Below are 23,068 nucleotides of genomic sequence, written 5' to 3'. Positions count from 1 at the left end.
CTGGGGGGGAAAAGTGACATAATTTTTCAGACACAGTTTTTCAGACTTATGACTGTTGCAGCCTCCCTACAGTCACATGATCAGCTTGGTAACTGACTCATGTTTATGACCGCTGCAATGTCCCAGGGTCATGTGATCCCCCTTTGGGACTAACCTAACAACCACAGTAATTCATTTAACAATTGTGACCAGAAAAGTCGTAAAATAGGGAAAATCTCACTGAACAGTTGTCTCGCTTAACAAAAGAAAATTTGGGCTCAATTGTGGGTTGTAAGTCACAGACTTTTTGTACAAGGTGTCCTTGCTTACCAACTGCCTTGTTTAGCAACTGTTTCAAGTCACAGTGTTTGGAAAGCAAACATCTCTGTGATCAGTCCTCAAATTTACGGCCATTGCAGCATCCCATGATCATGTAATCACCATTTGCAAGTTTCACAACTGGCTTCCAACAAGCAGAATCAAGGGAGAACGCTGACGTTATTATGAAGAGATTGGACAACCATTTGTCTGAAATGGTATATAGTTTTTCCTGCCTAAACCACACATTTATTCTGTATTCTCTTAATCAGGGGTGTCAAGCTTGCAGCCTGCGGGCCAAATGTGCCCTGTGCTGGCTCCGCCCCACCTGGTTTAGCAAAGGGGAAAAAAGTCCCGATGTCACGTGACACTGCCGTGACCCCGCGAGTTTGACACCCCTGCTCTAAATGAAATCACAAGTTGTAGTCACACAATGCCTCGATTCATAAATGCAGGGATTCACTTAACGACGGAAGCACAGTGATGTCATACGTTTGGCACTGTCACATGATTTTGGGGTTTTTTTGTTTAACAATCACAATATTTAGCCCGGGAGTTTTTGCTCCCAATGGTGGTTGTCAAGTGAGGACTGCCTTTAATGCCCCAAGTTAAAAGACTTGGTCACTCAAATCACATCTCAGAAATGTCCATCAAATGGCAATTCTGCTTTGCACAGTTACGGAGACCCTTCTCAAACAAAAAAATTTAAATAGCTCTAAATGTAGCTGACGGTAAAAGCAAGCAGAAGCAAGGTCATGTCTGATAAAAACAGGAACAGTAAAGAGATCCTACTTACAAGAAATTCATCTCTAATAAAATACTTGGCCCTTGTAACTCTAGGATCCTCGCCAGGTTCTGGTGTTGCTGCTCATTTAAAAAAAAAAAGTAAAGAACAAAAAAAAAAAGGTTATCTTGCAATAGGAATTACTTTTATTTTGATTCACAAGAGGGATTAAAGAAAATATTTTAGTGCCAAAAAGCATAAGCGTTGCAAAATACCTCTTTAAATATAGACTCACGTTGTATGAAGGGCTGCCTATTAGAAGAGTGGATCAGCTGGAAGCTGCATTTTCATTATTATTGTTGCACTCAAATGGCTTTAACAAAACGCTAACAAGCACAAAGGGTAGGGGGTTATTGTTTTTACTCTTTGCATATTGGGATTTTATTTTTTGGAAGCCACCGAGTGTCACTGAAAGCGAGTGGGTAGCCATATACATTCTTTAAATAAAAATAAATAAATCTCACTGAGACTCATTCACTTAAAATTAATTAAAATGCTTCAGATAAAGAAGTGAAATTCAAACAACAACACACATATTATTTTTCACTATTTTCTCCTATTTATTTTTTGATCTTAAGGAGATGTAAGGTGAACCATTGGTTGGGACAGGCTTGTTGAAAATTAGTAGATGCCTTAACTCAGGGGTCCCCATTCCCCTGGACTGTGGCCCACTACTGGGCACAGAGTTGTTCAGAACCAGGCCGCAGAAGTGGTGGGCGAGTGGATGCATCCCCACTTGTGGGAGTAGCCGGCAGGCGCATGCATGCTCCATTTGCGTGAGCGGCGGGTGCGCACGTCTGGTGCTCATGGAAATAGAGCTGCGTGTGCTTGCCTGCCACTCGCAATGAAACCATCCCCTCTCCCCCCCACTCCCGCCAATCTGCAAAGCCAGAAAGGTTGGGGACCTCTGCAGTAACTGTTTTGTCACTTAATTTTGGACCTGTGATCTGGGATATTCTGGAACCACAATTTAAGTGTTGGGGACTGTGTGTGACCTGCTTGCAGAGATCTCCGGTCTTCTGTTATAGAAAGAGAGATATAGTGAATAATCACTTCAAAAAGTGAACCAGTCTAGAAACTACAAAGGATCATAAAATGTTACTGAAAAAAGTACAAAAAGAAAAGGATCTCATTGAATCAGAGACTTTTTTTTTTTTTTTACTCATACAAAGAATTTAGAAGTTTTCTGTTAACAGAAGGAATCCTCTTGGTCAATATATTCTGCTCTGTCTCAGAGAGGAAAAATATTTTGGAGCTACAGTACTTTGATGATACGTGGAAGGGTCTTCACTGCTTACCCTGAAAAGTATGGACTCAATTTATTCAATTTTTAACAGAAGCCTATCACTGACAGTACTCCATCCTTGAATCAAACATTTGTCTGATTTATACTGCAAACAGTTTGAGAGACAGAGAACTGCATCAAACATAATATAATAACAATTAGTGATCACAAAAAAAGAGTTACAAATCATAAACAATTGTTCATTGTTTATAACAATTGTATATAACATTTATTGTTATTGTTTATCACAATTTTTATACACAATTGTTATCACATAAAGATTAGGGCAGGAAAAATCAACCCCTTCTTTCTTTCTCTCACTTCTTTCTTTTATAGTAATAGAGAAAAACATTTTTCAAATTGTACTATCAACTTTCTTACCATCTTCTGGGGTCGTGTAACGAGCAAATTCTGGAAAGTAATCTTCAATTTTTGATTTGCCTGCCAAAACTTTCTCTGCTAGCAAATCTTGTTTGTTCAGGAAAAGAATAACTGAAATGGTCCGTAGCCACCTAGAGAAACAGACCCATATACCGTTAAAATGGCAATAAAACAATCAAGGTACAAAGGAACATAAAGCAATTTTTAAAAGACATTATATTAACTATTCAGAGTCGCTTGATAGTGAGAAGGGTGGCATCTAAATTTAATAAATATATGAATAATTTTTACAAAAAAAACCATCCTTCACTGAAATAATGTGCATTCTCTTAGAATTTATATTAGCACGGGTTCGGTGTCTTACACAATACAGATAGAAATAAACATAAGCTAGCATTACGAATGACGTGATTGGTCAAAACTAAAGAGACGGACCTGTTGTTCCAGATACTTTTGAAGAGGTTTAATGCTTCTTGAAGCCGGTTGGTCTGATTGTCTTCTCTTATAACCATGTTATAGCTACTGCTGGCTACCACAAATATTATAGCAGTTACATCTAAAAAAACAAAAGCAAAGGAAAACATCCTTAATCAATACTCTTTGGCTTTGAATGTATTTTTCTTTAATTCGGCTCCATAAAGAAAAAAAGATAGAAAATGGAAAAGCTTAGGGAAAAGGCGTTCAAACGTGAATAAATCACTTAGAGAAGAACAAGTTCAAAAGAAGAAAACTAAGTAAGATACTGAGTGAGTGAGTAAAAATCAGCTAAAATGTAACTCTAATGTGATTGGAGGAAAAAAGATATTTTGTAGGATACATACTGTAGGTCAAAAAATGAATAAAACATGCAGTTCTGTGTGTTGTGTATGTGTGTGTGTGTGTGAGAGAGAGAGACAGACAGACAGAGACAAGAGAGAGAGGGGGGGCAGTGGTGGGTTACGACCGGTACACCCCAGCATGGGCGTACCGGTGCCTGCCAGGAGCACCAGGTACCGTTCCGGTATGGTGCTCCGGAGGGCCCACCCGCCTGCCCGCACTCCTTACCGGCATTTGAAGTTTCCGCGCACATGCGCGGAGTGTATAGCACCTGTGTGACGCTCTGCCGAGCAGCTGGAGTGTCGCGGGCGGTAAGTATGCATGCGCACGCTGTGCGCATTCATGTGGTGGACGCCCGGCCCCATTGCACCGTACTGGTTGCACCGGGATCTGACACCCACCACTGGAGAGAAGGGGGGATGAATATCCATTCCTCTTTTGTAATTTAATCATAAGTGATTAAATTTATAAAGAAAGCTACATGCTGAAAATAAGCATGTAGTGAGTTAAAGTGCTGAGCTGGTATGGAGACAACCTCAAAATGCCAAATAGTATATATTTGGTATTCAGGTAATTGGAAAGCTGGACTTCCACATTAATATAATATAGAGTTTATATTACATGGAAAATGTTCATAGTCTATCACAGGTTTAACAGATTCCTGAATATTACCATTGAAACACTGGATCCATTTTCGACGTTCATCTCTTTGCCCACCAACATCAAACATACTGAAAAGAAAAAAAAGGGGGGTGAGGGATTCAGAACCAGGGAAACAAAATTATTAAAGACAACCCCCCCCCCCCCAGCTGCAGGCTGCAAAAAAAAAATGCTATTAGAATTATGGAAAACAAGCATTGGCATTATTCAAATATATATTCCAAATGTCTTTCCAGCTTGCTCTTTGAAGGTGTTCCCTCCAATAACTAATATTGTAAGCTAAAAATTGAAGTACATTATTTGGGTGAAATTTTTATTAGTTGCTGTAGTTATGTATTTGTATTATTTGAAAATTTGATACTTACAAAAAAAAGCTAAAACTAATGTTCATCTTCTTCTTTTTAATTGTGTCTGATTTTCGGAGACTGCCGGGAAAAGTCTCCGCAGATTTTTTGGCAACATTTTTTCAGAAGTTGTTTGCCATTGTCTCATTTCTAGGACTGAAAGAAAGTGACTGGCCCAAGGTCATCCAGTAGCTTTGTATCCAAGACAGGACTAGAACTCACAGTCTCTTGGTTTCTAGCCTGAAACCTTAACCACTATATGAATCTGGCCCTCAAATCTAACTTAGGTAAAGGTTCCCTCGGACATATGTGCTAGTCATTCCCAACTCTAGGGGGCGGTGCTCATCTCTGTTTCAAAGCCGAAGAGCCAGCGCTGTCTGAAGACGTCTCCGTGGTCATGTGGCTGGCATGACTCAATGCCAATGGCGCATGGAACACTGTTATCTTTCCACCAAAGGTGGTTCCTATTTTTCTACTTGCATTTTTACATGCTTTCGAACTACTAGGTTGGCAGAAGCTGGGACAAGTAATGGGAGCTCATTCCATTATACAGCGCTAGGGATTAGACCTTTGTGAACGACAAGCTCTGCGTCTTAGCCATTGAGCCACCGCGTCCCTTTTCAAAACTAACTTAGATGTCTACAAAAATAAAAGAGGACAAAACTTTTAACTACCACAACATGGATATAGTTATATTAATTTTTCATGGACATGTTATTGGAACATTATGTTTTCCTCCAAAATAGGTCAATATAAGCACAGAGGATGGGGATAGGACTGAGTGTTAATTTATTTCTCAAATTAGACTGTCTGGATGCTGAAGTGCTTTATGTTATTCCAAATGTTGTCTGGCCATAAACCATTCCAGAAATGTAGGAAAAACTCTGCCTGAATTGGCTTTTTCTCAAGTTGGATCACTATATTATGGAATATTTTGTACATTTCTACTATCTCACTGTTAGTGTAATGCCCAGTCACAATTTAAGCACCCGCTATTAGTGACACTTACTGGAAATTTACTTTGTCGACTTGAAACTTGGTTTCAAATATTCCTGATGTCAGAACTCTGCATCTAAGAAGGTCCTAAAAAAAAAAAAAAAGAATAGTAAGAGTTTTCCCGCCCTTAAAACAATATTCTATTTTTTTAAAAATACCAGCCTTAGGGAATAATGGGTCAATGAAATAACAACTTTAGGTTCTTTGTAAAAAAGTGCACGGTAATATAAAATTTATATATCAGGTTTTTAATCTCATATTTTTTCTTCCCTTTCCTCCAATTCTACCTAGCAACACAAAGCCGCTTACCATAATAAATAAAATCTGTAAAGTTAAGAAACTGTTTAAAATATACTAACATCTTGGAAACAAAACAATCAGTTTATAAAAACAGCAACCCATAAGCTCAGAAAACCATGACACAAAGGAAAATGTGAAACCATGGAAAACAGACACATTTCTAAAACCTTCTCTCATTTCGATGTGGATTATAGTTAAGAGATAAAAACTTCTGAAAAATGTGGAGGAAAAGAAAAAGAAGTTCTGGAAAAATAAAATATAGGTAGCAGTTTATTTTTAATATCCTCTATGTTAAAAAATATCTTTATTGTTTATAAAAGTTAATTGTATGTGTTTATAACAGTATGGTCCCGTCCCCCCCAATAAAATAGAAAAGTATTTTTGAATAATGGTTATTCATTTATGGATTGGATTTTAATTTTTCCCTCCGAAATGAGCTGAAATGTAGCCTAATTTGAAAAAAATATAGTTTTTCTTCATTTTTTGCTTATTTAGAAGACATCACTACACTCTGCTTTTGGTCTACCAGCAACCTGAAAAGAGATGACAACACTATGACTTGGGATATCTATTACATAAATATGGCGTTCTACCAGTAGGAATGAAAACAAGTTTCTTCTGATTCTTCATCATATAGTCATATTCATGGACTTCTGAAAACTAAAAATTTTCCAGTACAGCACTGGGCTAAATGTCTACACCTATGATGGTGAACCTATGGCACGCGTTCCACATGCAGGTGGCATGCAAAGCCCTCTCAGCGGCCATGCGAGCTCAGCGCCCCAGCTCAGCTCTACTCAAACTACTAACACAATGCTTCTTTCAGGTTTTGAACAGAAGAAATTTTGAAGAAACGTAACTTCATTTTCTCAAAAGACATTATTACTTACCTGGTCAGATGGTGTATAATCATTTTGCTTGACTATGTCAATCTTGTCTAGGAAACTAGAGGAAGAAAATATTTTCACTGATAAATTTACACAAGAACATAACTTTTTGTAATTTTAAAGAGAGTCCATATTGAAAAAGCCCACGGGCAGGACTACAACTCACAGTCCTCCAGTTTCTAGATTATTGTAAATAAGTAATTACATTTACTTTTGTAACCATGTCAATATAGCATAGCACAAAATGCAATGAAAACATAACTCTGTGCTTTTAATCACTACAGGTAGTCCCCAACTTTTAACATAACTGAGACCAGAATTCCCACTGCTAAGCAAGCTGTGAATTGTGCTTGATTTTAAAAACTTTTTGCCATGATTCTTAAATGAGTTACTGCAGTTGTTAAGTGAATCATGCAGACATTAAGTGAATCTCGCTTCCTCCCACATTGACTTTGCTTGTCAGAAGCACAGACAGAGACTATCTCAAATGATTATTACATGACCCTCGGATGTTGCAACCATCATAAATAACATGCTCATTGCCAAGCACCCAAATGTCACCCAAATGTGACCAGTTGTAAGTCACTTTGTTCAGTGCCATTGTAAATTTGAACTGTTGGTAAACAAGCGGTTACATCTATGTTGATCTGGCTCTCATTCTGATTACTGGAAGCCTGAAAAAACTGTTTGTTCAGACTAATCTCTCTATATAAAAAGAGCTCTTTCTGTGTGTGTATGTTCCAGCCTAACTCTGGAACTCCTGGAGCAATTTCAACCAAACTTGGTACACAGTTGACTTACTCTCTGGAAAAAAATATTTTGGCGGTAAGACACCCTTAAAACCCCTCGGGGTGTATGTTCTATTAAGATACAGCCTGTTGTGCCTTAAAATGGCTTCTACTGTACTGCTGCAAAATGGCTTCTATTGCACAGCGCAGTGGAGTTGCCATGGTAACAGCTTCACAGTACTCCACAAGGGGGCTCCCACTGTTAAAGGGGACAATCCAACATTAGAAATTACGTTTGGTCTGGATGTCCGTCCCCCCCTATAAATAAATACCCAGGCATCGCCGGATTATCAGCTAGTTCAAAATAACATTCAGGGATACTGCAAACTAAGCAGCAGAAGGATGGTGCTTCCTGGTTCATTCTATCAATTGATTCCATATTGAGTCATTCCAGAAGAAGATATTTTATCAAGAGCTGGGACCATTGTTCCAAATCTCTTCATGGTTTTTTAAAACTATTTTTGAACTTTGAGCTTAAAGGAGTGGTATTTGCATAGGAATTCAGAGTAGGAAAAATGCAGAACAACAACAAATAAGTCACCATTATTTATGCCAATTATTAGGTGTCTACAATCCAAGTATCCATGTGTCTGTTTTGTCACCTGGGGTCTACTGTAATGACTGAAGAGATGCTTACAACTTTACACAGAGAGAATAAGTAATCTAATGGACAAGATGCAGGACTTACACCATGAGCAATTTGAAGCAAAAGAAAAAAGTAATATTTTGGTCATAGGGCATCCAATTAAAAACAAATATCCTGTCAGCTCTTCATTAATCATGTTAGTTTTTTTTTCAGCTGCAGATTGCCTCAAAATACCGTAAATTTATTGCCCAGATTTGCTTTCTTGTACGTTCTGGAGGTAGCAACTTCCTATCTATTAATACCAATGTAAATTAAAAGGAAGCTAATGGGGGTCTGTCCATCAACGGCATCCCCGCCCCCCCATTGAACTCTAGAGGAAATACACTGTTTTAGATTCCTCTTATGCATTTTGAAGTTCCATGCCATATTCGGTTTGGCTCCAGCATATCAGACTCAATGTGTAGCCAGAAGACATGAGTAATGAGTGAATTTTTAGTTTATGTGCAGTTCTCGGGTGCTACAAATCCTCCCTGAACTTTCAGGCACCGATGAAAGACAGCTTAACATAGTAGCTTCAGAAAGAGGGAGGGAGGGAGGGAGGGAGGGGGAGAGAGAGAGGGAGAGAGGGAGAGAGGGAGGGAGGGAGGGAGGGAGGGAGGGAGGGAGGGAGGGAGGGAGAGAGAGAGAGAGAGAGAGAGAGAGAGAGAGAGAGAGAGAGAGAGAGAGAGAGAGAGAGAGAGAGAGAGAGATCGGCATATGTATAAGAGGAATCTATGGAAAAATGAAGTTTCCGGAGTAGCTTCTTGGAACTGTACACAGCCTGAATAATATCTAGACTGTGTCACAACAGATACAGCAATTGTCTGAATACAGAAATAGCACATTGGGGTTGGCAATAATTCATATATAGGTAGTCTTCTACTTATAACTGTTCTTTTAGTGATGTATGAAGTTACAACAGCACTGAAAAAAGTGACTCATGACAGATTTTCACCACTGCAACATCCCCATGGTCACATGATCAATATTCGGGCGCTTGGCAACTGGCATGTATTTATGACGGTTGCAGTGTCCCAGGGTCATGTGATCACCTTTTGCAAACTTCTGACAACAAAGTCAACGGGGAAGCCAGATTCACTTAACAAGCCTGTTACTAACTTAACAAGTGCAGCAATTCACTTAACAATTATGGTACGAAAAGTTGTAAAATGTGGCAAAACTCACTTTACAACTGTATTGCTTAGCAACAGAAATGTTGGGCTCAATTGTGGTCGTAAGTCAAGGACCACCTATAGAAAGACGGGGTCTCCCAGAAAGAAAGAAAAAAAGTTAAATGGCCAGCAACTCTCAAGACCGTTAAATTTTTAATCTTGGAAGATGCCGATACACGGATCATAGTGCAAAAACATGTGAAGGTGCCTGCTGATTCTTTAGATTTATGAGGTATCGTTGTTTTCTTCCTTTAATTTTTATCGTATTTATACATAAAGGTATGAACCTAATAAATCTTATATTTATTTGTCTTTCTATCCATCTATCTGGACTTAAACAGTAAAAGAAGAAAAATAGGGGTAATTTGTTGATCTATAAAACTTAACAATATATATTTTTGTTAAAGTATTAGCAAAAATATTACAATGTAATGACGAATAGTTGACTTCAACTATAATACTAGAGGAACCATATGAGGCTTATTTTTAAAATTTCAGATTGAAATTGCAAGTGACTTCCGATTTGCTCGTAGGGTTGGTTTTTTAGTCCTCCAGAGGCTTCAGGGAAGCCTCCTGAAGGTCCCTGAAGCCTCCGGAGGCCTTTTCGCCCTCTCCAGGCTCCTATAAAGCCTTCGGAGCCTGGGAGGGTTAGAAAAGCATGCAAATTGGGGAGGGGAGCACCTCTCATAAGTGCATGCGCACTGGGTGGGTCACACATTGGATTATGGGTGTGGCACGCCCACGCACAACCCCCCTGCGCTCTCCCCCCGCCCCTTATGGCACGCGAGCCAAAAAAGGTTCGCCATCGCTGCCTTAGGGAATTTAGCAAAACCTCTTCTTATATGTCAGCCTGTATAATATGTTGCTACCTTAGCTTCAAAACAATACTTTTAATTTCTGGAATTTCTAAATGACTGTTCCTTTATATTTACAAGCCCATCAGTTAACCAGCAAGAATTTTTTTTTATCACCAACATCTTGTACCAACAACGCCTTTATCTTGAAATTCCTGATTTGAATGTCCTAGAAATCATGCCAAATTTGGAGGAACAAGGAGACTATATCTTGTTCTGATTCTCCAATAGGTTTCAATTCACTTGTTAACTTACAGTGAGGTGGGGAGGGAGGGAAAGAGAGAGAGAGAGAAGCTTAGATGTAACAGCAGGTGGCAGCACCTAGCCAACTTTTGCTGATGTCGAAAAATCAGAGAAGGGTTGGACCTGGATAGTGCATGGATGAGAGGACATCAAAAAATGCCAGAGGTGAACTCTATGCTTGGATGTAATAGAACTCATGAAGAGGGCAATAGAAGAAAGCAAGCCAGTTCCACGTTGCTCCAGGTGCCCATACAATCAACCAGACTCACACCTGATCAAGGGCAAATTTGCTTCATAGAAACAGGATTTCTATGGGTGATTGCTGGGCGGCATGAATAAACTAAGTCCAAATTAAAACTACTCCTCAAATATCATGATGTGACTATACCTACAAAGATCAGAATAGTGCAAACCAGGGTATTTTCTATGAACACTTTATGGAAGTCAAAGTTGGGCTTTGAAGAAGCAGAATAGGAAGAGCACTGGCACTTTCTGAATGTTAGGGTTGGACAAGACACACTGTGGATCAAACAAATCAACCCAGAATTCTCACTTGATCAGGTTCAAATTATCGTACCTTACATGAAGGAGGCTCTTGGAAAAGGCTCCAATGCTGGGAAAGATGGAAGGAAAGAGAAGGGGAGAGGGGGCAATATGCTGACTCTGTAAGCCGCTTAGAGAAAGCTGTAAAGCATTGTGAACCTGTATATAAGTTTAAATGCTATTGCTATCAACAGCAAGGTAGATAGACACAGTACAGTACCAGGGATGGGATCCTACCAGTTTAACAACTGGTTCGCTGCGCGTGTAGTTTACAGAAGACTTACCTTCCTGAATACTGCTTGAAAAGGAAAACAGCTGAGGTGCGGCAATCCACTCTTCCGCATGTCTCAGCTGAGAAGATAAAGGTAGGTAAAATGCAGAGGTGGGCGGGCTGGCCCACTTGCTAGTGGGAGCAAACCAGTTCGCTCCCAGCTGATCTTTGGAGCTACCGGTTCGTCTGAACCAGTCCAATCCCACCCCTGTTAACAGTACTGATGAGTGTCCCATTGGAAGTCCAGGTTAGGATAGTTTGTCAAGGAGAAAATCAATCTATATGGTTGCTAGAAGCCGAAAATGACTTGATGTCATAGTCAACCAATCAATCATTTAATCTAGGAGTAGGGAACGATGGCCTTTTCTGACTTGTGGACTTCAACTCCCAGAATTCCCCTGTCAGCCATGCTGTCTAAGAGCATTGAAGTCCACAAGTCATAAAGGGGCCATTGTTTCCCACCTCTGATTCAATCAATCAATCAATCAATCAATCAAATGACAAATATTTCAGGGAAGCTAAGTGGATAATTTTTAAGTAGAGAAGCAAAACTGGCAAACAGCAATGAACTCTGCTAAAATATGTCAAATATTACGGGCTTTGAACGGCTATGCTTGACTCATGCAATTTCAGCTTCGCTAAATTCAAACATAACAATCATTATTGGTCTGCTTTCTCACAAGACTGCATACTCAATATTTATTTCTAGCAATTGCCTAGAAATATTGGGTTTTTGTTTTTTTTGCTACTCATGCCAATGGGTTCGGATACACTGGCACAGTTAAGAGGACGTACAAGAAATTTCCAAATAGCGAAGTAGGAAAAAAAAAAGAAAGGCAAAACTGTTCTGCAGTTGTTTATGCAGACTATTTTTAGGCTTGTGATTTCCTTGAAAAACACCAGCTACTCAGGCCAGGCAGCAGAGCACGCTGTTGAATGTGGTCTCTTCCATGGCTACATGCAAGCTAGGTAAAACAGGTCAGAATGCCATAAATATGCCTTCTTTCCCCCCCCCCCCCAAAAAAAAACAAGTCCCGGCATTTCAACCTTACTGCATTTAAAAGTAAAACTTTCAGAGAGAAAAAACCTTGTCCTTGTGAATAGTTACCAAGGAAGACCATTATTTGGCAAACAATACTGTGTTTTCTTTTTAGAAAAGATGTGGGGGAGAAGGAAGTGCAGGCTGTAAATATCAAACCATGCTTAAACAATAGAAACTGAATTTGGGGGAAGGGGGGAAATGGCGGGATAAAAGAAGAACAACCCCAGAAAAGGGCAAAAGGGAACGGAAGGTTTCCAAGAACATCTATCCAGGTGCAACCTAGGGTGCTGAAGTGCAACTCTCAAATTGCAGAAAGTGTGTGTGTGTGTGTGTGCGCGCGCGCATACACACATCTAGGTCCCACTTTAAAAAAATCCTTTTGCAGCATTATTGGAATTGGTTTCTAAGATGATTAGGACCTCTCAATACTATCAAATCATCTTGGAGAAAATGTAAGGAAAAATGTTAATGTGTACCTTGATTATACAGGGTTAAAAAAAATCCTTTATATATACTTTTCTTTTTGCATATAATGCTGAAGGAGAGTTACATCAGCACAATGCATCTTTTGGTTGTTAGATAAACTGCTTTGATGTCAGTAAAGTTTTACATGTCATGTTACAACAGCCAGGAATTAAATCAGCTTGTAAATTTCATATTTCACACTTTTCAACCAGATTATCACCTGAAGTCAAATTTGTGGCCTATTATATTTCAGGGGCTTGTTTTCCTCAATTTCAAAGACCACCTTTTCTTATTGGATGGAAAAAAGCCAAAGAAGTATAAGTTTAGAAGAGACCTGGAAATATTTTAAATATGTTCAATTTAGAGTATAGAACTACTGTATACTTCTTTACCAAATTCCAGCTTTGAAACAATAAAAAACCTACTGGTTTTCTTCAGCAATAAGAGTTCTTATTTAATAGGTTGTTCTTTTTGAATCCTAACAACAATATATTATACTAGAAATTTTTTAAAATAGAATATTAATATTTGGATATCAGGAAGATTCACCAACATCCAATGAGAAAGGGAAAAATAAACATTAAAGAAGAAGCTTCAAAAACTTTTAACTCTCTTGCCTATATTTTTCCCAATGTTCGAAATATGAGGAAAAACAGAAGCCCAATTTTAACACGAATGTTACTTTCATGTTAAGAAAAAAGAACCACCAACCAGAAAATTTGACAATCCTTTCAACAGTTATTTCAACATTTAATATTTGTGCCCTAGCAAAACAGTAAGACTCATAACATTTCTCAGTATTTGTATGAAATTCTAGAAGGTTATAAGTGTTGTATCTTATCAGATAACAGTGATTAGGGAGAAAAAACTAGTTTGATTTCTGCTGATATTTGTCCTATGAATACAAACAAAATTATAAATCCTGGAATCCTAAACTGGAAGTCCAACTGCTGATTAGTCAGAAAGGAAAACTAAAATCCTTTGGAAACAAGAAATTCAGCTTTTACTTAACTCCTCCAGGGAAGTGCCACCAACTGTTTGAGGACACTGGTTCTCCTGTTAAATTGCTCTGTTAGGAAAGCTTTTCTCCTCTAAAAACAAAAAGCTGTTTTGCTCAAATTTAAAGACATTTTACAATTCCTGCATCCTGGGATTATAGAGAACAATTCTTCAAATTACATCTCTTTTCTGAATTTGAAGAATGCTATCCAATCTCTCCATCTTCTTTTCTCAAGGTTAAATATATTTAGTGCCCACTATTTGATCGTACCGTATTTCTCCCCCCCCTATGTTACTCTTTTTGAACTTACTCCAGTTGATTGGCAGATCCTTAACAAGGTGCTATTTTCTGGGGCTAATTGTTGTAGTAAATACTCTTTGTTTTCCCCCTCCAATGGGCAATTTTGAAGGTGAGGGTCAGCACATCAAAGGTGAGGCAAAACTTGCCATTTCAGCTAAGAAGTGTGTATAGGTGTCACCAAGTCCACAAAAACATAACATTTAACATTTCTTCTCAAGTTTCTTATTTTCAAATCCCAGTATCTAGACATACTGATTTTTAACTGTCGCAGAATGTGCGGGAACAAAGTTTAGTCTGGGCCCCTCCTCAGCTCACCTCACAGGGTTGCAAACAGGTGAGGCAAATAGGAAAGGAGGGAAGAATATACTACTTTTGCCACCTTGAGTTATTCGTAAGAAACAGTGAAGGTGGGATTTTTTTTTTAAACAAAGTTAAAATAAAAATAAATAACAAGATAAAAAAGAGCTAACTTTAAAAGCACAAGGCAACAAACCTCTCTAAAAGCCTTAGTGGAAAAGTACTTAAAATAAGCTTGCTTTGCCTCAGTAAGAAGGAAAAGCTGTGAAGAGATTAAAAGATTTTAAAATGTAAATTGGATGTAGCACGAACATAACATGCATACATCCAAAAGCATTTGCCTCGCCCGTAGCAAATCTCAAATTCTTAAAATGAAACCAAATGACTACGAATCCACTGGCTGCAGATTTGCTTTTTGACCTCCTGTTCCAAGCACATAATCTATTATCTCAACAACTCCTGCACAGCCCTGTGAGGTAAGGGTATGCATTTATTTTATATTGCCATGTGCCGGCAGGCAGGAAAGCTAACGCTGAGTGCAGAATGATCTACCACATATTTTGAGCTGGAGGTGATTATTTGAACAGGAGATTTCCCGACTCAGTGTCCTAGACACACACTGCGTGACACCCGCACTCTCACAAAATAGTCACACAGTTTAAAATATTTAGAAAGATGGGAATACACTGTTAAACTGAAATAGCTGCCCAACTCTTAAAAAAACCACAAATGAAGTTTATAGTAAATCATTGTAACTAGCTAAAATTATCCTCTATATTTAGAGTTCGGAGATGAATCACTTTCTTCTGCTTCTTAATAAACTGGCACATGTAAGGAGAACATTACACACCAATTCTCAAACTCACTGGGGCCGTACTAAAGTATTTTTCGATTAAAAATCTAGTTGTTTTATATTTTATTTTAAAAACGGGAGTTACTTGCAGTTTGGGAGTAAAATCTAAAGCGCATTCTGAACGCTGTCTAAAAATGCAGTTGATCCAAAGTGAATCATTACGTCGATGTGTGGGACTTGCAGGAATAAGGGGGAAAATGGGTGCAATTTTTTTCAAAAAAGCAGCTTTCACAAAGAAATTGGCTTTAATTACAGGGTCACAGGATAGCATTCCAACCACTTGGAGGCAGAGAGGCACTACTGCTCAAAATTTCGAGCAAATAGCAAGACAACAGTGAAGTATGGTTTTTTATTTATTTATTGGAAACCAATTTTTCTTTATTGTTTCGCAGTTCCTTAGGGAGTGCATCAACTACACATTAGAAAGAGAGAGAGAGAAAACCAAGCTACTGAATGTGATGTTGGCCCACTTATCGTAAAATGTAGGGTTGGGGACCAAGGTCAGGACGGGGAGGAAAGAAATAAGAAATAAGATTGGGGGTGCGGGAGGAATCCTTCAACAAGAGGTTGCATAACACCAGGTTTTGCATAATTACTCTTTCCTTAAAAATTCAAAATTCAATGGGCGCGCTGGGAAAACAATTCAACCTGCGCTTTTAAATACATTTGGGGTGCAAACCAGAAAAGCAAATCAAGCAGCAAGCAGAAGAAGAAGAAGAAGAGGGCAACAAGAGAAAAGGAAAGTCTATTTAAAGAGACGATAAATGTCTTTCTTTTTTCTCTTTCAGCCTGTCTAAAGTTAGTCTGGCTTAGAAGATGCACCAACTTTCCCAATCAGTTTTACATTACAGCACAAGTCCAGAAATAGCTCCCAGCCGCCTTGGCCTCTAGCACGGTTGCCATGACAATGGAACCACAGTTCTATAAATAGATCATCAGCACCAAATCTTGTGAGGCACATCTGGAAAGGGGCCAGGCGAGTCCCAGCTTGACAAATAAAAATAGGCTCCGGCAGTTGGAAAGGTACAATGCATCTCTCCACTCCTAGACAAAGATAATCAGAGCTGGACGGAGAAAGAAACCCTGATTGCTTTTTAATGCAGGATCGGGTTTATAGTAGGGTTATAAAAACACGAAGGCTCCATTATTCACATAAAAGCCGCAGTTAGGCGTTTACATTCTTTGCTTTAAAGTCCCCCCCCTCCTTTCCTTCCCTTCCCTTCCCCCTCTTGCAGTCTGTGGCAAACCGTGTCATTTCGAGACTCGGAACAGTGCAATTTCTTCCCTATGGGGAGGGTGTATGAACACACACACACAAACACACACACACACAAAAACCAGAGTTCCTCTTCTAAGTTTCAGTGACAGGGTTGCATTTCAGCAATCGAACGACTCCTTCCACGGAGAACCCATTTCACAGAAAAAAACTGTCATTTTTGCATAGAAAAAAACAAAGTTATTAATTATGTTAAAGTTATGATGTGGAATTCTTAAAAAGGGATATTAATTTTACATTGTCCCTGCATATCCTACCAGCAAATTTAAATAACTTTAATACCTGATTTGACACACACACACACCCCAGGTGCTTTTTTTCAAGAGGCAACTGGACTTTCTGGTTTTTCTTTGAAGACATTTTGCTCCTTATCCAAGAAGCTTCTTCAGCTCTGGCTCTCCCATCTCTGCCTTTCCCTTGTTTCAGTTAAAACCAGTACACCAATTAACTGTGACAAACCAGTTTCTAACCATGGTTTGTAAATCTGTCATGTTTCAATGACCCATTGTTAACAGTGATGATAATTTAGGGTTTAGTCATCATTCTGTACTGTGATCATTCAAAAAGCAGAAATAGAAGGATTTTTAAAAATCTCTTGTGGTCATCAGAGCACAGGAAAACAGGAAGTGCATGAAAGCAACATTTGCTAGTATAGCTCCTAAAATGTTTGATGTGTCACACATCACAGAAGCTCATTTTCATAATTGAATGCTATACTCATAGTTCAATTCATTCATAATATTGGAGAAACATTCTATTTTTTAATCCAAGTTTTCTTTGGTCAACCAATTAAAAATACAATTTAGAAACCACTTTCAAATGCATATCCATCTATCTATCTATCTATCTATCTATCTATCTATCTATCTATCCATCCATCCATCCATCCATCCATCCATCCATCCATCCATCCATCCATCCATCCATCCAAATACAATTTAACCACTATACCGATTAATACAACTAAATTGGTATAATTTTCAAGTTGGTCATCCTAAATAATCTCAAGTCAATGTGGCTGTACCCTGTTTCCCTGAAAATAAGCCCTCCCCGGATACTAATCCTAATTGGGCTTTTGAATTAATGCGCTAAAATAAGCCCTCCCTGAAAATAAGCCCTCCTCCTGCACCTCAAACATAAGACCCCCCCCAAAAAAATAAGGCCAAGTGCTTATTTTGGGGACCAAAAGAAAATAAGACCCTGTCTTATTTTGGGGGAAACACAGTAACTAAACCACTATACAAACTGATTAAATAGCCCAGATTCAGTTATCTTTATAATTGAAATAGCCATAAAATTAGGTTCATAAATTCTATATACTGGTATGTTCTTCCAGCTACAGCAGTTAAATAATAACCTGAAAGAAAACAATAACTTTAAAAAACGAGGTAAACATAATTAGGACTGCAGATGAAATGAAACTAGAGGAAGGAAGGAAGGAAGGAAGGAAGGAAGGAAGGAAGGAAGGAAGGAAGGCTTCTTGAAAACTCCAGAAAGGAATGAATGCAGGTATTCTATACAAATCTCTCTATCAGCCTACAGGAATCCTTTAGGTCCTTACATGGATATTTTCATTTCTAAAAATTGTAGATTTAAGTTTCCTTCACAGTCAAACTTACATGAGAGTCTTCATAAGTTCTCACTCCCAACTACATACAATTTTGGCAAAGGAACAATATATATTTCAACTTGCATACAATATCTTCAAAAATTTTACATTGTAACATACTGGTTATATATGCATTCAAAATTCCCATTTGTTTGTGCTGAAAAGAGCCTAACATATCCTTCGGAGGGTTTAAGGCCCTAAAATGGCTGCCAAGTTCCATTTAGAAAAAGAAGTATACAATCAGAAGCAGCTTTTTAGTTAAAAACCTCTAGAGAAATCCCTATCCTACAAACAGATTCCTTAGTAGAATATATGCAAATGAAAAAGTATGCAAAAAAACCCAACCTCTCAGCCTGTTCAGTGCTCATTGTCCAATCTAAATGATAACGCTTAAATTTAACCCTACGATAGCTATTATTTATGCACAGAACAAAGCATTCTGCTCATGTCTAAATTATTCTTTTTTTTACTCACCTTTCTATGATGAGCCTAATACTATTATGCATTTTAACAGCCTTACTTCTTCAACATTAGGTTTTTGCAATCTGTTCAAGCAACCAAATATTAACATAATAACCAACAAAAATATTTCACTAATTGCAGCAGGAAAATGAGACAATACTGCATTAATACCAATAGTTGAAATTCTGAAAAAAACTTTCCTAATGAAGAGACCAGCATCCCCCCCCCCGCCCCAAAAATGCGGCATTCATAACTTTCTGAAAACTGGAGTCTTCAAACGCAATTTGCCATATCCTGTTTCCAAAAGCAGGAAAGAAAGCTAAAAAGCCTATTAAAACCCAGCTAAGTGTACTTCTCTGAGGCTGCAGACAGCAAGAGGTGAAGAACTTTAGCAATTCCATTTTCTTTTGCAAAACAGCTTGAAAGAACAAATGGAAAACCTTCTTCCAAGCTGACTTCAACAAAGGGAACATATAAAGTGCAAAGTGCCATTAAATTAACAGAAGCAGCTCCAAGGAAGCATTATGCATGTACCTTATGTTATCTCCATCTCTCTCTCTCTCTCTCCCTCTCTCTCTCTCTCTCTCTCTCTCTCTCTCTTTCCCCACCTTGTCTGCCAGTTGCTTCCCTGTTGCCTAATGTAACCTGAATGCTGATCTTAAAATTTATCTTTCACATTTTCAGCAGGTTTCTTACTGTAAACGCTGCAATGCTCAATCCACCTAGGTGAGAACCTATCTCTGAAGCAATTGAGTAAGTAGTTTCATTGCTTTTTTAAGACTGTTTAGATTTCAGTAGCCTTGTTTCAATACTGTAACAATAATGGTTTCCATGTTCCATTAATTAAGGAGTTTGCTTAACAAAGGATTTTGAAAAGGAAAAATCAAAGATGTACTCCTTGAAAAAAAAATGGTAAAAAATGTTAAAACGACTAACTGAACCAGGTATATTGGATTTTGACAGCAAATAAAGAGATTCAAGTGGGTCCCAGTTTTTAATTAAGGGGAGAAAGTGTTGAGGTTGTAAATTTCAGATAAACTCGATACCCACACACAGTCTTGCATTTATCATTATGTGAATATAAAGAACTATTTTTTTTTACAAAAAAATCAACTTGGAAAAAAGAGGAAACTATCCAACTCCAAGGTATATATTGACAATATTCTAAATCTATAAGGAATGTCATTTGTATTTTTACTCATAATTAGCCAGCATAGTAATAATATAAAATTGAAGATTAATCTTATGGGAGGTATTGCAAGGTTCAACTTCCCTATCTTAATCTGGAGACTCCTGGTTTCTGTGGACTTTACCATACAAAATGCTGGCTCTCTAAAAGTATTATTTACTCTATAACCTGGATGCATCCTACAAATAGATCATAGCTGTCTAAATAAATAACATAAAATAAAATAACCTGTTTGCCAATTAAATCATTTTTAAACTGTACTAAAATGTAAGAAAGCGCCAGTTCAGAAAATGTCATATTTGATTTATGAAAAATGAACCAACTCCTGAAGATTTAGCATGATTTTTTTTTACAGATATATTGTTGTCAGTATATTTATTGAGACATTGAAAAACTGCAAAGAATTACTCAAGTCTGATCCTTTTGATGCAGTTTTTTCTTCAATTTAACAATCATATCAAAAATCAAATTACAATTTAAATTCCAGGTGTTGAGCTACATTTCAAGTCAAAGCAAAATTCAACAAAGACAAATCTTTCATGAAAAGATTTCTAATCCTTATCTGAGGTAACTGTTGTTTTATGTTTCTGGGATCAGAACCTTGGAAAGTTTGAAATATTATAAAATGCATTTATTTCTGCTCTCCTCAGAGATATGCCCTTGCTTTTGTTTAAGAGATCGAAGAGTTTAGTTTCTGCAACTGATGTGTTCACAAATAAATTTGTGTAATATGCTATATCTCAAACATAAAGTTAGTTTTCATTGGGCAAGTATGTCGGTGAAACAATTTAACTTCATGGAAACCCGAAACCAAATTCATGAATAACTGGAACTGGAACACAGTATATATAAATATTTTGGAAAATCAAATGGCGGTACATAATTTCATTTACTTTTTATGATCCTTTTAGGGAACATTGTTTCACATACAATGAAAATCCTTCTATGTAAGTTCAAACATCTACAGAAGTCCTGGCCAGAAAGCTTTCTATACTATCCAAAACAGATGTTATCTCACGATACAGATTTGGCTCATAAATAACTCTTCAGCAATCTTTCCTGAATAGCATTGGACCATTAAAAGATGATTTAATCACAATTAATTTAATTAATTGTGAAGAATTTAGAGATAGCAATTTGCTTGGTAGCAAGGTACTAGCTTTCGTACCTAGTGACAGAACATATGATAAGGCTAGAAACCCATGGTAGGAGTTTGCAAGGAGAGAAGTCAGCAGCATGTAATTACTGTTTAGAATGGAGACAGCCATTTTAGAAAAAATGTCCCAAGAAAACTACTGCAAGCCAGGATTAGTTCAGAGATATAGAACGTCAAAATATATCAGGACATAACATAGACTAACCCTCAATGATGTGTCACAAGAGGTAAAGATTCATGGCTCACTTATTGTTAAATATTGCTGTAACTAGTTTCTAATGCACAGTGCATGTCACAGTGAGACCACAATTTGAAGATTTCCCTTTGTTTTGCACTACTATAATTAGAGGTGGCGGATTTTCCGGACTTAAATTCTAAAGAGCAACAGAGAGTCTGGGGTGAGAAGGGAATCAGCCAGTACGCAAACAATAAAATAACTGAGTGGAGAATAAAAGAGGCCAGTACAACATCTCTGTACTGTCAAGTTTAACATGCAGACACGGTAGCAAGATACTACATTCTCTGCAATATCAGCATTTCAGTATTCATGATTGTACTGTATATGCATTACAATCTGACACAAAGAATTAAGGCAAGCATTGAAGTCTGTACATTGAGCTGAAAAAGTTGGCAAGGCTTAGAGAGAAGTATGTACAGCCTGAATGCTTACTTCTGTCGGTAAGTGCATTTAAGCTTTTGGAATTGTGTTAACAAGTTCAACTGCTACTTCTCATTTTCATTGATGGCAGATGCCTTGGGTGAAATTAAAAAGGCCAGGTAATGGAGATGCTTGCATACATTTTGGAATGTCACAGGGAAAAATTTTATGCATCTCCAGATCTAATTCTCCAAAAGAAGAAACTAAATGGAGAGGCAAGCTTCTTCAACAGCCTGACCATTGTTGTGGCTTTTTTCTTTACTATGGAAGGGATGACTCAACGTATCAAAATCTTTCCTGAGACAAACTGATTCAATTTTGTCAGGAGGCCTACTACCAATCTATGAAGAGAACCCTGGGGTAGGATGATGTACAATAATGTCTACCTCAGAGGTGGGTTCCTACCAGTTCGCACCTATTCGATAGAACCGGTTCGTCAAATCTACCGAACCGGTTAGAAGAGTTTCCACCAGTGGACCCAGAAAGCAGGCCACACCTACAGAAGAGGTTCCAAACTTTTTTGAAACCCACCACTGGTCTACCTGTAAAACATAATAGCCCAATTGTTCTTGATATTTTTTAGATGTATATAGTGCAGGGTCAAGTAGGAACACATACATTGTGATACTGCCCATTCTGAGGATACAAATTATGTCTTTGTCAGTCGCAAACCCTAATTTTTATAATGATGTAATGATGATTAATGATGCCTGCGGCTTCTACTAGATATGATGATTTTGCCCAAGGTAAATTCTCTCTTCTCTTTACTTCATGTTTGCACAAGAAGTTATACTGTGATATAGTCTACTATGTCATCCAAGCCTAGAAACAAAAGGCAAAGTGGTTGGTCTCCACCAACAATCATCAGAATTTGTTCTGGATTCAGCATTACTATCAATAACCTATTATACTACCCAAAGTCATGTATTTCCTGTAGAAAACAGTATGTAGAACTGTGCAATAGAACTATTGCTGCCTTTGCTACATTAATTTTGTTTTACATCATTGTGGGGGATTCTTTTCGGCTTCCCCTCTTTTGTGTATTGTTGTGTACTGTGTATTTTCTGTGTAATTGCTTCAATGGTGAGTAAGATATAATAAATATTTTTTCTGCTGCCTGTTTCTAGAACAAGCACTTACCTATCAACCATCAAAAACTTTCAATTGACTTCCTTCCTTCCCGCCTTCTAATTGGCAATAATACATATGGCTTACAACTGCTTTCATCCATTCATTTTCTAGCCAACTTTAGAACACCATCCAGTGCTTAGCCAGGTCTGACTCTGACATCATTGGATATCAGAACCAGCACTCAATGTTACTTGAAGGCGTTTCATTTCTCATCCAAGAAGCCTCTTCAATTCAGTCAGAACTGAAGAAACTTCTTGGATGAGAAGTGAAACGCCTTCAGGGAAAAACAAAGTCCAGTTGCCTTTTGAAAAAGCACCTTTTGGACTTGGAAGAATAAACTTCTGGTCTTGGTGACCGACTCAGATTGGACCCTATTAACATTGT

General features: G+C 37.9%; 1 protein-coding gene across 1 annotated transcript in view; it reads right to left on the bottom strand.

Annotated features, from left to right (window-relative positions):
• Window positions 1–23,068, bottom strand: part of GNAS (GNAS complex locus) — a 122,773-nt gene that overhangs the window by 1,545 nt on the left and 98,160 nt on the right. The window contains exons 7-12 of the mRNA XM_032217914.1: window positions 6,754–6,808; window positions 5,577–5,650; window positions 4,236–4,294; window positions 3,183–3,303; window positions 2,748–2,878; window positions 1,094–1,161 (exon numbers count right to left, since the gene is read on the bottom strand). Coding sequence (XP_032073805.1) covers window positions 1,094–1,161; window positions 2,748–2,878; window positions 3,183–3,303; window positions 4,236–4,294; window positions 5,577–5,650; window positions 6,754–6,808 — 508 coding nt within the window. The remainder of the gene's footprint in view (window positions 1–1,093; window positions 1,162–2,747; window positions 2,879–3,182; window positions 3,304–4,235; window positions 4,295–5,576; window positions 5,651–6,753; window positions 6,809–23,068) is intronic.

Source organism: Thamnophis elegans, chromosome 5, assembly GCF_009769535.1.
Source record: "Thamnophis elegans isolate rThaEle1 chromosome 5, rThaEle1.pri, whole genome shotgun sequence".
NCBI classification, from domain to species: Eukaryota; Metazoa; Chordata; class Lepidosauria; order Squamata; family Colubridae; genus Thamnophis; species Thamnophis elegans.
This window is presented reverse-complemented; position numbering and strand designations above follow the sequence as displayed.